The sequence below is a fragment of the Zalophus californianus genome, chromosome 3, assembly GCF_009762305.2.
Source record: "Zalophus californianus isolate mZalCal1 chromosome 3, mZalCal1.pri.v2, whole genome shotgun sequence".
NCBI classification, from domain to species: Eukaryota; Metazoa; Chordata; class Mammalia; order Carnivora; family Otariidae; genus Zalophus; species Zalophus californianus.
The window spans coordinates 103,813,966-103,831,925 of record NC_045597.1 but is presented as its reverse complement, the minus strand read 5'-3'; the positions used below and the strand labels follow the sequence as shown (position 1 = coordinate 103,831,925).

The window sequence follows — 17,960 nt, the reverse complement described above, 5'->3', positions numbered from 1 at the left end:
AAAGGAAGTCAAAAAGAGGAACAAAGAACAGGGCAATAAAGAGTAAACAATAAATGTAATAGCTATTAATCCAATTCTAAAAATAATCATTTTAAATGTCAATGATACAAATATACCAATTAAAAGACTGAGACTGTCAGAGTGGATAAATCAATAAGACCCAACTGTATATTATCTATAAGAAACCTACTTTAAAGAAACAGGTAGATTAAAATGTAAAGAGATAGAAAAAGAAATACCATCCTAAAAGTAATCAAAAGAAAGCTGGGGTAGTTAGATTAATTCCAGACAAATCAGAATTCAGAATAAGGAAAACTGTTAGAGATATAGGGAGACATTACATAACAACAAAGGGGTCAATTCTCCAAGAAGATATACCAATCCTTGATGGGTATGAACCAAACAAAAGAGTATCAAAATATGTGAAGCAAAAACTGATAGTGCTGCAAAGAAAAATAGAAGAATCCCCTATTACAATTGGAGACTTCAACACCCCTCAATCAGTAATGGGACAGATCCAGCAGGCAGAAAATCAGTAAGGACATAGGTGAACTGAATAGCACCATCAATCAACTGGATATAATTGACACTTACAGAATACTTTATCCAACAATAGCAGAATATACATTGTTCTCAATATTACACAGAACATTCACCAGGACAGACCATATTTCCAGGCCATAAAACACACCTTAACAAATTTAAAAGAACAGAAATCATATAAAGTATACTCTCAGGACACAACATAATTAAACTAAAGATCAATAACAGATAGATGGCTGGAGAATCCCCTAATACTTGGAGATTAAACACCACCCTTTGAAATAATGCATGGGTCAAAGAAGAAGTCACAGAAGAAGTTAAACAATATTTGAAATTAAATGAAAATAAAATTACAACTTATTAAAATTTGAGGGATGTGGTGAAAGCAATGATTTTAAATAAATTTATTGCACTGAATTCACATAGGAGATAAAAAATAAAATACCTAAAAGCAATAACCTAAGCTACCTTAGAAAACTAGAAAAGAAAAGCAAATTAAATCCAAAGTAAGCAAAAGGAAAATAATAAAAATTAGAACTGAGATCAATAAAACTGAAAACATAAAATCAGTACAGAAATATCTGAAACCAGAAGCTGGTTCTCAAAAACAATCAGTAAAACTGATACACCTCTAACCAGGTTAACTAAATAAAAAAAAAGGAAAGAAAAAGAAGAAAGAAAGAAAGAAAGAGAAAGAAAGAAAAAGAAGAAAGAAAGAAGAAAGAAAGAAAGAAAGAAAGAAAGAAAGAAAGAAAGAAAGAAAGAAAGAAAGAAAGAAAGAAAGAAAGAGAAAGAAAGACACAAAGTACTAATATCAGTAATAAAAGAGAGGTCATTAAAAATTATCTCATGGACATTAAAATGATAATAAAGGAATATTATGAACAAGTCTATGCCCAAATTTGATAAATTAGATGAATGAATCAATTCCGTGAAATACAGAACCTGCTAAAACTCACAAAAGGAAAGATCTATAATAGGTGTATACCTATTGAAGTAATTGAATCAATTCCGTGGAATACAGAACCTGCTAAAACTCACAAAAGGAAAGATCTATAATAGGTGTATACCTATTGAAGTAATTGAATCAATAACAACCTGACAAACCAGAAAGCACCAGGTCCAATGGGTCAACTGTGAATTCTACCAAACAGTCAAGACAAAAACTATAATTTTCTATAATTTATTTCACAGAATCAAAGCAGAGTACACATTTCGCAATTCATTCATGAGGCCAGCATTACTCTATTATCAAACACCATACAAAGACATAAGAAAGGAAAACCAAGACCAGTATCTCCCATAAACATATAAGCAAAAATTCTCAACAAAATATTAGCAAATGATGCCCAAACAATACATAAAAAAATACTACATCATGGGTAAGAGCAGAAAGATGGCAGAGGAGTAGGAGACCTGGATTTCGTCTGGTCTCAGGAATTCAGCTGGATAGGGATCAAACCATTCTGAACACCTACGAACTCAAAAGGAGATCGAAGAGAGTAGCAACAACTCTCTGAACAGAAAAGCGACCACTTTCTGGAAGGTAGGACGTGGGGAGAAGTGAATCCGAGGCGATATTCGGGAGGAGAGACGGCGGGGGAGGGGGCCTCCGTCGGCCGCTTCTGGCAAGTGATAGAGCCTCGGAGCACAAAATCGGAACGTTTAGAAGTCGGCTCCGCTGAGGGACGTCGCTCCAGGGGCTAAGCGGGGGGGTGGAACCCTCGCGGGACAGTGTGGTCTCAGAACCCTCGGGGTCACAGAAAGACCGGGGGTGCCTGAGTGCGCCAGAGCTCCCAGGTATCGGAGCGGGGAAGCTGGCTGCAGAGACGGAGCCGAGGCGCAGGCTCTCAGCTCGGGGTTGCCATAAACTGTGATCTGCGGCCCAGTTGGACCACTGCTCCTCCAGCAGGAACCCAAAAAGCGGCAGAGCCGGGGAGACTCCCCTTCCTCCCCCTTCCAAATCCCGCAGGGATCTGCTGGGTTTGGAGACTCCACATGGGGTCAGGTGCCAGAGATAGAAACGCTCAGTCACAGGCCGGGTGAACACGGAGTGCAGCCGGAGACCGGGGATATGGGAGTGATTGACTGCTTTCCTCTGTGGGTGCACTGAGGAGCGGGGTCCCGAGTTCTCGGTTCCTCCAGGCGAAGATTGGGAGGCCGCCATTTTCACCCGGATCCTCCAAAGCTGTACCGAGAGCTTGCAGGGTACAAAGGTCCTGAGAGCAAACCCGAGAAGCTTGCATAGCACAGACCGACAAGGACGGGGCAATTCCGCCTCCGGCAAAGACATTTGGGAGCCACGGCAACATGACCCTCCCCCAGAAGATCAGCACGAACAGCCAGCAAGCCAAGACCAAGTTTACCGATCAAGGAGAGCGGGAGAACTCCAGCGCTACGGGAATACTGCACATAGAATACATGGCTTTTTTACCATGACTCATTAGTTTTTCAAAGTTAATTTTTTTAACTGTTTTTTTTGAATTTTTATTTTTCCCTTTTTCAACCAACATCTTATCAATCCCTTTTTTAAAAAAACATTTTTTATTTTTCATTTTTAGAGTCATATTTTATCCCTTCATAGTAGTTACCCTTATTTTTGGCATATATATGTATAAGTTGTTCTCTCTTTAAAATTTTGAGATACAGTTTCTTCTAACAGATCAAAATATACCCTAAATCTCTAGTGTATGATTTTCTTCTAGTCTCCTGCCTGATCACATTCTCTCCCTTTTTTTTTTTCTTTCTTTCTTTTTTTTTAAATCCTCTTCTTTCTTTTTTCAAACAACTTATCTTATCAATTCCTTTTATAAAATCTTTTATAATTCTCATCTTTACAGTCATCTTCCATCCCTTCATTGTATCAACCCTTATTTTGTACATATATGTCTTTCTTCCTTTAAAATCTTAGGAGGTGCTTTCTTCTAACAGACCAAAATATGCTCAAAATCTAGTGTGTGGCACTGATCTATGCACTAGCCTGATCATCTTTGATCATATTCTGTTTTTTTTTCTTTTGTTCTGTTTTTGTTTGTTTTTATCTTTTTCTTTTTCTTTTTTTTTTTTTTCTCGTTCTTTTTTCTTTCTTTCCCTTTCTTTTCCCCTGGTTTCAGGTCTTTTCTGATTTGTATAGAGCATATTGCTGGGGATGTTGTTACCCTGTTAGCATTTTGTTCTCTCATTCAACTATTCTCCTCTGCACAAAATGACAAGACGAAAAAAATCACCTCAGCAAACAGAACAAGAGGCAGGACCCTCTGCCAGGGACCTACTCAATATGGACATTAGTACGATGTCGGACCTAGAGTTCAGAATCATGACTTTAAAGATACTAGCTGGGCTTGAAAAAAGCGTGGAAATTATTAGAGAAACCCTTTCTGGAGAAATAAAAGAACTAAAATCTAACCAAGTCCAAATCAAAAAGGCAATTGATGAGGTGCAAACAAAAATGGGGGCACTAACTGCTAGGATAAATGAGGCAGAAGAGAGAATCAGCGATATAGAAGACCAAATGATGGAAAATAAAAAGGCTGAGAAAAAGAGAGAGAAACAACTACAGGATCACGAGGGCAGAATTCGAGAGATAAGCGATACGATAAGACGAAACAACATTAGAATAATTGGGATCCCAGAAGAAGAAGAAAGAGAGAGAGGGGCAGAAGGTATATTGGAGCAAATTATAGCAGAGACCTTCGCTAATGTGGGGAAGGAAACAGGCATCAAAATGCAGGAGGCACAGAGAACCCCTCTCAAAATCAATAAAAATACGTCAACACCCCGACATCTAATAGTAAAACTTACGAGTCTCAAAGACAAACAGAAAATCTTGAAAGCAGCTCGGGAGAAGAGATATGTAACCTGCAATGGTAGAAATATTAGATTGGCAACAGACCTATCCACAGAGACTTGGCAGACCAGAAAGGACTGGCATGATATCATCAGAGAACTAAACAAGAAATATATGCAGCCAAAAATACTATATCCAGCTAGGCTGTCACTGAAAATAGGAGAGATAAAAAGCTCCCAGGACAAACAACAACTAAAGGAATTTGCAAACATGAAACCAGCCCTACAAAAAATATTGAAAGGGGTGCTCTAAGCAAAGAGGAGCCTAAAAGCAGCATAGATCAGAAAGGAACACAGACAATATACAGTAACAGTGACCTTACCGGCAATACAATACAATACAATACAATGGCACTAAATTCATACTTTTCAATAGTTACCCTGAATGCAAATGGGCTCAATGCCCCAATCAAAAGACACAGGCTATCAGATTGGATTTAAAAACAAGACCCATCAATATGCTGTCTGCAAGAGACTCATTTTAGACCCAAAGACACCCCCACATTGAAAGTGAGGGGGTGGAAAACCATTTACCATGCTAATGGACACCAAAAGAAAGCTGGGATGACAAACCTTATATCAGACAAATTAGATTTTAAAACAAAGACTGTAATAAGAGAAGAGGAAGGACACTATCCTACTTAAAGGGTCTATCCAACAAGAAGATCTAACAATTGTAAATATCTATGCCCGTAACATGGGAGCAGCCAGTTATATAAGGCAATTAATAACAAAAGCAAAGAAACACATTGACAACAATACAATAATACTGGGGGACTTTAACACCCCCCCCCCGATTGAAATGGACAGATCTCCTAAGCAAAAGATCAACAAGGAAATAAAGACTTTAAATGACACACTGGACCAAATGGACTTCACAGACATATTCAAAACATTCCATCCCAAAGCAATGGAATACAAATTCTTCTCTAGTGCCCATGGAACATTCTCCAGAACTGATCACATCCTAGGTAACAAATCAGGTCTCAAACGATACCAGAAGATTGGGATCATTCCCTGCATATTTTCAGACCACAATGCTTTGAAACTAGAACTCAATCACAAGAGGAAAGGCGGAAAGAACTCAACTACATGGAGGCTAAAGAGCATCCTACTAAAGAATGAATGGGTCTACCAGGAAATTAAAGAAGAATTTAAAAAATTCATGGAAACCAATGAAAATGAAAACACAACTGTTCAAAATCTTTGGGATACAGCAAAGGCAGTCCTAAGAGCAAAGTATATAGCAATACAAGCCCTTCTCAACAAAAAAGAAAGGTCTCAAATACACAACCTAATCCTACATCTAAAGGAGCTAGAGAAAAAACAGCAAATAAAGCCTAAACCCAGCAGGAGAAGAGAAATAATAAAGATCAGAGCAGAAATCAATGAAATAGAAACCAAAAGAGCAGTAGAACAGATCAACGAAATTAGGAGCTGGTTCTTTGCAAGAATGAACAATATTGATAAACCCCTGGCCAGACTTATCAAAAAGAAAAGAGAAAGGACCCAAATCAACAAAATCATGAATGAACGAGGAGAGATCACAACCAATACCAAAGAAATACAAACAATTATAAGAATATATTATGAGCAACTCTATGCCGGCAAATTAGATAACCTGGAAGAAATAAGTGCATTCCTAGAGATGTATCAACTACCAAAATTGAACCAGGAAGAAATAGAAAACCTGAACAGACCTATAACCACTAAGGAAATGGAAGCAGTCATCAAAAATCTCCCAACAAACAGAAGCCCAGGGCCAGACGGCTTCCCAGGGGAATTCTATCAGACATTTAAAGAAGAATTAATACTTATTCTCCTGAAACTCTTCCAGAAAATAGAAATGGAAGGAAAACTTCCAAACTCGTTTTATGAGGCCACCATTACCTTGATCCCCAAAACAGAAAAACACCCCAACAAAAAGGAGAATTACAGACCGATATCCTTGATGAACATAGATGCAAAAATTCTCACCAAATTACTAGCCAAAAGGATCCAACAGTACATTAAAAGGATGATTCACCACGACCAAGTGGGATTTATTCCTGGGCTGCAAGATTGGTTCAACATCCGCAAATCAATCAACGTGATATAATACATTAACAAAAGAAAAAACAAAATCATATGATCCTCTCAATAGATGCAGAAAAAGCATTTGACAAAGTACAGAATCCTTTCTTGATCAAAACTCTTCAGAATGCAGGGACAGAGAGTACATACCTCAATATCATAAAAGCCATCTATGAAAAACCTACAGCGAATATCATTCTCAATGGGGAAAAGCTGAGAGCTTTCCCCCTAAGGTCAGGAACGCGGCAGGGATGTCCACTATCACCACTGCTATTCAAGTCCTAGCCACAGCAATCAGACAACAAAAAGAAATCAAAGGCATCCAAATCAGCAAAGAAGAAGTCAAACTCTCACTCTTTGTAGATGATATGATACTGTATGTGGCAAACCCAAAAAACTCCACCCCAAAACTGCTAGAACTCATACAGGAATTCAGTAAAGTGGCAGGATATAAAATCAATGCACAGAAATCAGTGGCATTCCTATACACCAACAACAAGACAGAAGAGAGACAAATCAAGGAGTCGAACCCATTTACAATTGCACCCAAAACCATAAGATACCTAGGAATAAATTTAACCAAAGAGGCAAAGAATCTGTACTCAGAAAACTATAAAATACTCATGAAAGAAATTGAAGAAGACACAAAGAAATGGAAAAACGTTCCATGCTCATGGATTGGAAGAACCAACATTGTGAAGATGTCAATGCTACCTAGAGCAATCTACACATTCAGTGCAATCCCCATCAAAATATCATCCGCTTTTTTCAAAGAAATGGAACAAATCATCCTAAAATTTGTATGGAACCAAAAAAGACCCCGCATAGCCAGAGGAATATTGAAAAAGAAAAGCAAAGCTGGTGGCATCACAATTCCGGACTTCCAGCTCTATTACAAAGCTGTCATCATCAAGACAGTATGGTACTGGCACAAAAACAGACACAGAGATCAATGGTACAGAATAGAGAGCCCAGAAATGGACCCTCAACTCTATGGTCAACTCATCTTCGACAAAGCAGAAAAGAATGTCCAATGGCAAAAAGACAATCTCTTCAACAATGGTGTTGGGAAAATTGGACAGCCACATGCAGATGAATGAAACTGCACCATTTCCTTACACCACATACAAAAATAGACTCCAAATGGTTGAAAGACCTAAACGTGAGACAGGAGTCCATCAAAATCCTAAAGGAGAACACAGGCAGCAACCTCTTCGACCTCAGCCGCAGCAACTTCTTCCTAGAAACATCGCTAAAGGCAAGGGAAGCAAGGGCAAAAATGAACTATTGGGATTTCATCAAGATAAAAAACTTTTGCACAGCAAAAGAAACAGTCCACAAAACCAAAAGACAACCGACAGAATGGGAGAAAATATTTGCAAAGGACATATCAGATAAAGGGCTAGTATCCAAAATCTATAAAGAACATATCAAACTCAACACCTGAAGAATAAATAATCCAATCAAAAAATGGGCAGAAGACATGAACAGACATTTTTCCAAAGAAGACATCCAAATGACCAACACACACAGGAAAAAGTGCTCAACATCGCTCGGCATCAGGGAAATCCAAATCAAAACCTCAATGAGATACCACCTCACACCAGTCAGAATGGCTAAAATTAACAAGTCATGAAACGACAGATGTTGGCGGGGATGCGGAGAAAGGGGAACCCTCCTACACTGTTGGTGGGAATGCAAGCTCGTGCACCCACTCTGGAAAACAGTATGGAGGTTCCTCAAACAGTTGAAAATAGAGGTACTCTACGATTCAGCAATTGCACTACTGGGTATTTACCACAAAGATACAAATGTAGGGATCCGAAGGGGTATGTGGACCCCAATGTTTATAGCAGCAATGTCCACAATAGCCAAACTGTGGAAAGAGCCAAGATGTCCATCGACAGATGAGTGGATAAAGAAGATGTGGTATATATACACAATGGAATATTATGCAGCCATCAAAAGGAATGAGATCTTGCCATTTGCAACGACGTGGATGGAACTGGAGGGTGTTATGCTGAGTGAAATAAGTCAGTCAGAGAAAGACATGTATCATATGACCTCACTGATATGAGGAATTCTTAATCTCGGGAAACAAACTGAGGGTTGCCGGAGTGGTGCGGGGTGGGAGGGATGGGGTGGCTGGGTGATAGGCACTGGGGAGGGTATGTGCTATGGTGAGCGCTGTGAATTGTGCAAGACTGTTGAATCATAGATCTGTACTTCTGAAACAAATAATGCAATATATGTAAGGGAAAAAAATAGAAGATAGCAGGAGGGGAAGAATGAAGGGGAGTAAGTCGGATGGGGAGACAAACCATGAGAGACGATGGACTCTGAAAAACAAACTGAGGTTTCTAGAGGGGAGGGGGTGGGGGGATGGGTTATCCTGGTGATGGGTATTAAAGAGGGCACATTCTGCGTGGAGCCCTGGGTGTTATGCACAAACAATGAATCATGAAACACTAAAACAACAACAAAAAAAAAGAAATGGGCAGAAGGCATGAACAGACATTTTTCCAAAGAAGACATCCAAATGGACAATAGACACATCAAAAAGTGCTCAACATCGCTCAGCATCAGGGAAATCCAAATCAAAACTTCAATGAGATACCACCTCACACCAGTCAGAAAGCCTAAAATTAACAAGTCAGGAAACGACAGATGTTGGCGGGGATGTGGAGAAGGGGAACCCTCCTACACTGTTGGTGGGAATGCAAGCTGGTGCAGCCACTCTGGAAAAGAGGATAGAGGTTTCTCAAAAAGTTGAAAATATAGCTACCTTACGATCCAGCAATTGCACTACTGGGTATTTACCCCAAAGTTAGAAATGTAGTGATCCAAACGGGTATGTGCACCCCTATGTTTATAGCTGCAATGTCCACAATAGCCAAACTGTGGGAATAGCCAAGATGTCCATCAACAGACGAATGGATAAAGAAGATGTGGTATATTTATACAATGAAATATTATGCAGCCATCAAAAGGAATGAGATCTTGCCATTTGCAATGACGTGGATGGAACTGGAGGGTATTATGTTGAGTGAAATAAGTCATTCAGAGAAAGACATGTATCATATGACCTCACTGATATGAGGAATTCTTGATTTCTCAGGAAACAAACTGAGGGTTGCTGGAGTGGTGGGTGGAAGGGATGGGGTGGCTGGGTGATTGACATTGGGGAGGGTATGCGCTGTGGTGAGTGCTGTGAATTGTGTAAGACTACTGAATCACAGACCTGTACCTCTGAAACAAATAATGCATTATATGGTAAAAAAAAAAAAAAAAAAAAAAAAAAAAAGATAGCAGGAGGAGAAGAATGAACGGGGGGGAAATCTGAGGGGGAGGCAAACCATGAGAGACTATGGACTCTGAAAAACAAACTGAGGGTTCTAGAGGGAAGGGGCGTAGAAGGATGGGTTAGCCTGGTAATGGGTATTAAAGAGGGCACGTTCTGCATGGAGCACTGGGTGTTATATACAAACAATGAATCATGGAACAATACATCAAAAACTAATGATGTAATGTAAGGTGATTAACATAACATAATAAAAAAAAAAAGAATTCTGGGAAGAGGACAGGAAAAAGAAAAATACTACATTATAATCAAATGTGATTTATCCCAGGCATGCAAAGCTGGTTCAACATCAAAAATCAATTAACACAATCTAACATATCTACAGACTACAGTAAAATTATACAGTCATATCTATACACACAGAAAAAGCACTTGACAAAAACCACCATCAGTGAATGACAAAAATTCTCAGCAAACTATATAGGAAAAAGAATATGGGGGAGTTCTTCAACATGATAAAGAATATCCATGGGGGTTGCCTGGGTGGCTCAGTCCTTAAGCATCTGCCTTCAGCCCAAGTCATGATCCTGGGGTCCTGAGATCGAGTCCCACATCAGGCTCCCTGCTCAGCGGTAGGCCCTCTCCCACTCCCTCTGCTTGTGTTCCCTCTCTCTCTGTGTCTCTGTCAAATAAATAAATAAAATCTTCAACAAAAAAAAAATTAAAAAAAAAGAGTATCTATGGGGAGCCTGGGTGGCTCAGTTGATTGAGTATCCAACTCCTGATTTCAGCTCAGGTCATGATCTCAGGGTCATGAGACTGAGCCCCCCAACAGGTTCTGCTTGAGTTTCTCTCCCTCTGTCCCTCTCCCTGCTTGTGCTCATGCATGTGCTGTCCCTCTCTCTCTCAAATAAATAAATATTTTTTTAAAAAGAGAATATCCACAAAAAACATACATTTAGCATTTTTCTTAATTGTGAGAAACCAGATGCTTTCTTGCTAAGATTGGGAACAAGGCAAGGATATCCATCCTTATCACTCCTATTTGACATCATACTGAAAGTCCTAGATAATACAATATTGTTCCTTGGTGTTCCATCTAAAACAACAACAATAAGTTGAAGGAGTAAGACAATAAAAGGAAATGAAAGGGGAACAGATCGAAAAGGAAGAAATAAACTTCCTTTGCCTGCAAATGATAGGCTTGTCTATATAGAGAATCCCAAAAAATCTTCATCAACAATAACAACACAAAGTCCTGGAACTAGTAAGTGATTATAACAAGGGTTCAGAATACAATGTTAATATATAAGTCAATTGTTTTCTTGTATACTAGCAATGAAAAATTAGAATTTGAAATTAAAAACACAATACATTTATATTAGCACCAAAAAATATGAAAAACTTAAGTATCAATCTAATAAAATATGTATAAGATTTACACGATAAGAAGTATAAAACTCTGATGAAGAAATCAAAGACATACATAAATGGAGAAATATTCCAGGTACATGGAGAAGAAGACTCAATATTATCAAGATGTTATTTCTTTGCAAATTGCTCCATATACTACAAACAATCCCAGTCAAAATCTCAGCAAATTATTTTGTAGTTATTGAAAAAACTGATTCTAAAGTGTATATGGAAAAACAGAAGACCCAGAACAGTCAATACAATATTAAAAAAGAATAATTCTGAGGACTGACACTACCCAACTTCAAGACTTACTATAAAGCTTCAGTATTTAAGACATTGTTTTACTGGCAAATAGATAAATAGATCAATGGAATAAAGACAGAGAGCCCAAAAATAGATCCACATAAATACAGTCAAATAATCTTCGACAAAGGAGCAAAGGCAATTCAATAGAGAAAGAAGTCTTTTTAACAAATGATACTAGAACAACTGAATATCCACATGCAAAAAAACAAAATGAATTCAGATATCGACCTTATCCTTTCACAAAAGTTAGACTGGATCATAGACCTAAATGTAAAATGTAAAACCCCTAGAAAACAATATAGGAGGAAATCTAGTTGATCTTAGATTTAGAGAACTTGTTGTTGTTTTAGATGGAACACCAAAGAACAGTCCATGAATGAAATATTAATAAATTGGACTTCACTAAGATTAAAAAAAAAAAAAACTCTGTGAAAGACACTTTTGAGAGAATAAAAAGACAGGCCATCAGTTGAAAGGAAATATTTTCAAAACAAATATCTGATAAAGGACTGGTATCCAAAAATATACAAAGAATTAGTAAAACTCAACCATAAGAAAACAACTCAAAAAATAGGAAAAGATCTGGATGCCTCACCAAGGAATATAAACAGATGTAAATAAGCATATGAAAAGATTCTGAACATTATATGTGATTAAGGAATTGCAAATTATGGGGCGCCTGGGTGGCTCAGCCGTTAAGCATCTGTCTTCAGTTCAGGTCATGATCCCAGGATCCAGCCCTGCATCAGCTCCTTGCTCAGAGGGAAACCTGCTTCTCCCTCTCCCACTTCCCCTGCTTGTGTTCCCTCTCTTGCTGTCTCTCTGTCAAATAAATAAATAAAATCTTTACAAAAAGGAATTGCAAATTAAAACAAAATACCACTACACACCTATTAAAACATGGCTAAAATCCAAAACACTGACAATAGCAAATGCTGGCCAGAATGTGAAGCAATAGGAACTCTTATTTATTGCTGGTGGGAATACAAAATGACACAGCCACTTTGGAAAACAGTTTGGCAGCTTCTTACAAAACTAAACAAACTCTTACCATAAAATTTTTCCAAATGAGTTAAAAAGATGTATTCACATAAAAATCTGCAGATGAATGTTTGTAGAAACTTTATTTATAGCTGCCAAAACTTGGAAGCAATCAAGATGTCCTTCAAGAGGTGAATGGATAACAAATTGTGATATAGCCATACAATGGAATACTGTTGGAGGAGGTAATCAAGAGGTTGTGACTTCCAGTTGACCTTGGGCTGGACTTGGGCAATTGGAGGCTCCTCACTCCCTCCCTTGTCCTTGGAATATATGCTCTGCACACAGTGGGAGCTCCTCTAAGGACACAGCCTTAAGGGAGTAATGTGTTTTGAGACCATCTAGATGGTATACGGGACTGGACCCAATTAAGGCCTCTATATACACTTTTAAGATTTGGCAGATGGGTACAGAGTTCGACTCATTTTGCAGCCACCTAAAACAAGCCTCATAATTAAGTTCTCTTACTTATTAAAATGCCATCTACCAATCTGGAATGGTCTGCCTCTTTCTTTGGTCTCTCCTTGCCCTGTGTATATGGCGTAAGAGGGATAGTTTGTAAACCAACAAACACTATTCAGTGATAAAAAGAACTGAGCTATCAAGCCATGGATACACATGGAGGAACTTTAAATGCATACTGCTAAGCAAAAGAAGCCAATAAGAAAAGGCTAACCACTGTATCATCCCAACTATATAACACTCTGGAAAAGATAAAACTATGCAACCAATAAAAAGATTATTGACTATCAGGGAACAGAACTGGGGAGAAGAAAGGTGAGATCAATAGGTGGAGCACAGATTTTAGGGCAGTGAAACTATTCTATATGATACAGCAATGATGGATACATATCATTACACATTTGTCCAAACCCATAGAATGTACAACACAGTGAATTCTAATGTAACCTATGGACTATAGTATTATATTGACATAGCTCATGAATTTTAACAAATACACTACCCTGATGCAAGATGTATGTATGAAACTGTATATGTGGAGGGGAGTGATGATAAGGTATATGGAAACTGTATTTTCCACTCAATTTGTCTGTAAATCAAAAACCAGTCTAAAAAATAGAGTTTTAATTTAAAAAATGGCAAAAACAAGCAAGCTAAAAATGAAAACATTCTCTGGAATATTAAGAAAACAATGTCTTTACAGAATCCCACATACACATTCAAACAATAATCACCCAAATCATCTGCTTAATCTTTTGGGCTTCACAGAGGCAGGCAATAAAAGGCATAAAATCACTCTTCAATGGACTTGCCAATTGTATATGGCATAAATCAGAATGAAGCATCAAAGATAAAATATGCTCATATGTGAAGTCAAATAAAAAAAAAAGCAATCATCACATTATTTTGTTCTTGAATAGCAGAGGTAGTCTTTTGAGCCTCTCCCAGCCAGCTGTGGATTCCAAGAAAACAGTAACTGATGATAATGATTAATTCTAGGGATGAGCATTTCACTGTTTTATAATTTAAGTACTGGTGAAAGGCATTTAAATTTGGAAAAAAAACTTGGTAATTATACCAGTGCTTCCTTTTAAGACCTTCTGGGGAAAATTAAACAAATACAACTTTGAACATATTTCTATATACTTCTGTCATGGATTTTTTTTTGTACTAGAATTTAAAGCAAAACAGTTACAAATAATTTTTAAGCCTAAACTATCCTTTTAAAAAGTTGTAGTTCATTCCCTCTATAGGTTTGTAATTCTATTTATTGCTGAGCAAGGTAATATTTTTTTTCAAATCAATGTCATAGAAAGCATTCTTCGATTAACTTACTGCTATTATTACTACTATAAAAATCTACAACTAAAATGTTAGAGAACCTTCTTAATCATGAAAACAAAAGTAAACAAAAAATTTAAAAAACACGATTATGAAAAATGATAAATATTTGCATAATTTATATCTCAAGTTTGAGAGTCAATTGGAATTTTTACCATTATAAAGAAAGGCTTAGTCTTTTATTATTGTAGTAACAGTACGGACCTATTTTTTTTTTAAACTGGTTGATATGTTGATAAACCGTGGTAATATATGCCTTATCCTATATAGTTACACTACTAATTATGCAAGAATTCAGAGCTCTGCCTTGTCAATACTCTGAAATATTCATAATTGAAATTGGAAACTTCTCCGATGAAACTTCTAAAAATCCAAATCCCAACCTGGTTATAATTTTCCCTTCGTAGGGAAACATAAAGAAACCTTATAAAATTGCATTGTAAAATAGCTAGGTGAAGCCAAGATGAAAACACTGAAGGCCTCCTTACCTTAAGGAAGCATTTTTTCCGTCACTTCTGGTGCACCAGACCTGCCGGGTTTGATAACCTATCTCTAAGTCCCAGGGCTTGGAGAGGTGATGTGGCTTGTAACTTTGATGTCGAAAGGTGACTCGCTCCTTTGAATCATAGCTGAAATCCAGAACAGTCCTTCCGCTTAGGTTAATTTCTTTAAGATGAGGCAGTCTACATTTACTCCATGGTCCTGCTTTAAAGCTAAAAGTATATTCCTCTTCACCAAGAGGACAGGAAATGGGAGTGTCACAGGCTCTCGACTCTGTCAGATTGGGACACGGAGACCCGCCATAGAGAGGGGGAGCGATGGCCGCCCGGGTCCTGTGCTGCAATTGCTTCTCACAGCCCTTGCTGCACTCGGACCACTGTGAGAACTCAGATACGACACAGTCCCGGGGGCAGGGAATGAGGCAAGCTTGTTCTGCGGGGGGCTGAGGAGCAAAGTGTTCACAGATTTCATTTACAACCCTGGTTCTGTTCAACTTCTGAACACAGCGCACGGTCCGGTGCTGCAGCCCATGCTGCGCCGTCACACACTCCGCGGTCCGAGGCTGCGCTTGGCCGGGGCTGGCGGGAACGAGCACGCACTGGTGCCAGTCGGAGACCTCCCACTGGAAGACGTCGCTGTGCCAGTCACACACCCGGAAGCAGCTTCTTTCCTTTGGAGGCCTGGTGTTCTCGACGCAGTTAGATAGGTGACTCGTCCACCCTTCCAAGTGGAAACACCACAGGGCACGACTCTGCACTCCTCCCGGTCCACAGTCGCCCGTACACCTTCCCCAGGGGCCTACGGGCAAAAGACAAGGGCGTCCGTTACTCAGAGATTCCACGTTGCCATTCACACAAAAATGGGTCAAACTGCACACTTCCCAACACAACTAGTATGAAATTATGGACTTGAGTGGACAATAGAATCTGGTTGTGATGAGCGTGGGCGCTGCATCCGTAGGCCTTTGTTGAAATCCCCACTCCGTCCCTTACCAGCAATGTCAACTTGGACGAGTTACTTCCGCTTTCTAAGCCTTCGTTCCCTTAACTACATAAGAGACCGCATAGAAGCACTGACTTGCAGAGCTGTTCTGAGGCTCAGTGGTACAATGCGGTGCCAATGCACACTTAATGAAGGACTGGTATCATTAGAATCATTATGTTCCAAAGCCTATATAGCTAACTCAATATTAATACTTTCTAGTTAGACAATGTTTCAATCTGAAAGAAAAGTACTAAACCCAGGATTTTAATAAAGTGGGATTTTTCATGTTTCCAAGCCTTCAGCTCAATACTGCAGGTGGCTCAGAAGAGAACTATGTCTTAAAAAAACAACAATGAATCACGGAACACTACATCCAAAACTAAGGATGTAATGTACAGTGATTAACATAACATAATAAAATTAAATTTAAAAAAATAACCTGCCAAAGTATCTTAAATATACTTCCATTTGCTAAATAGGTGCCCCGCTTTTGGATTTTGCTTGCAGAGTGAATTGCATGAAACAAAGTATCTGCTGGGAGAGGATATACTAAAAGCAACAACAGTATCATTCAACCGCCCATGGAAATTCTGTCCCTATGACCCCTGAAATATACCCACTTTGATTTCTCATGGGTATTGACTCTGGGTCCAGCTGCCAACATTAGTTTGTAATACACCACATCTTTTAATTAATGAATATGTTTTCATGGGAAAGAGTCTCACAGAGAAACGGACAGATAAAAGAGCGTCCGTTGATGTTTCTCACATTGTTTTGCAACTAATCCGTAGACATACCAGCCAGGCTTATCCGAAAGGCTGACGATATAACGTTTCACAAGGATGGCAAGTAATCACATTTTGTGTCAACGGGAAAAGAATACTTTCCTCTCTTTCACTTTACTTAATTGTAACATGAACCTGAGAAAACTTTACCAGCTTAACCATGTAACCTTTGCCCCTGCACTAGGTTGTGATACTAAAGGCAATTCACACGCTGAGAAACATTTTAATTTACCTAGGTAAGAGAAAGAAGGTGCAGTCTTTCTCTCTTCCCCCAAATCTGATCCAACACCCAAAACTTCATGGAATATGTTTTCGTACACATCCATAATATCTCTAGAAACAGGAAATATGTACGGAGTCACATGCACTTAGGAAGAGACATACATATCCCCGGAGAAACGGGTATTTGCATTCGTGGCCAGCATGCTGCAGTGAGGATCTCTCACTTAAAGGGCAGGACATCAATTTGGGGGTTCTAATGTACAGTCTTCCCAGTTCTTCCTCACAGCCTTGTCTGGCTTTGTAGACCTACTGTGCCAATTTCTTCTGTCACTTTATAAGTAAGATTAACATAGAAAATACCCTCAGGTCCTTTCAGTGTCCCCATCCTGGAGTCTCCTCTTGCTGAAATGGACAGAGGAGTTTCATTGGAGTAAGTCAGCTTTTACTCATAGAAATGCCCTTGAGTTTGCCCACACATTGCCCAGGCGTGGTGTCCCAGCACTGACTGCTTATGGCACAGTAAATGCACATAAAAAATGGTACTCTCGGCACAGGCTGATTTCATCAACTGCCCGCAATTCTGGTGATTTTCTCCTAGATCACCCACAATTTGTGCTTTGTAGATTGAGATGTGCACTGCTACATGAAAGTCATTTACAGGCTTCATGTGTCCAGATGTTCCGGAGCAATCTCAGTTCAAGTATGCCATCCCTTGTCCATCATGTCAGACTATGCATGCAAATTTTCATTATTGCCAAAAAAAAAGAAAAATCGCCATGGCTACTCAGTAAAGAAATACTTCCAAAAATATACCCTTGTAGCAAACTTTAAAATCTAAAGTCAATTTTGAATAATAGAAAACAGCTACTGGATGAAATTGAAAGAAGCTCTTTTGAAAGCACTAGGTTTTTAAATAATGGCTGTCTGCTTATCTTTATTTGTTAAGGTATCAAATACACACACTTTTCCCCTTAGGACTTTTTTGTGTAAAGAAAGTAAAACCGGAAAAAATCAAACCGTTTCTAACCAATCTGAAAAAGCTACTATTAAATTTAATTCATCTAGAACATCTTACAGGTAATCTTTATTCTTACTTTTAAAGATTTTACTAACACATTTTCTTATTAAAATGTTTCCTT

The 17,960-nt window shown here is 38.6% G+C and overlaps 1 protein-coding gene across 1 annotated transcript in view; it reads right to left on the bottom strand.

Annotated features, from left to right (window-relative positions):
* The window catches only part of THSD7B (thrombospondin type 1 domain containing 7B), a 772,830-nt gene that overhangs the window by 579,393 nt on the left and 175,477 nt on the right, over window positions 1-17,960 (bottom strand). Inside the window, exon 2 of the mRNA XM_027590003.2 lies at window positions 14,818-15,628. Within this exon, the coding sequence (XP_027445804.2) occupies window positions 14,818-15,628 (811 nt within the window). The remainder of the gene's footprint in view (window positions 1-14,817; window positions 15,629-17,960) is intronic.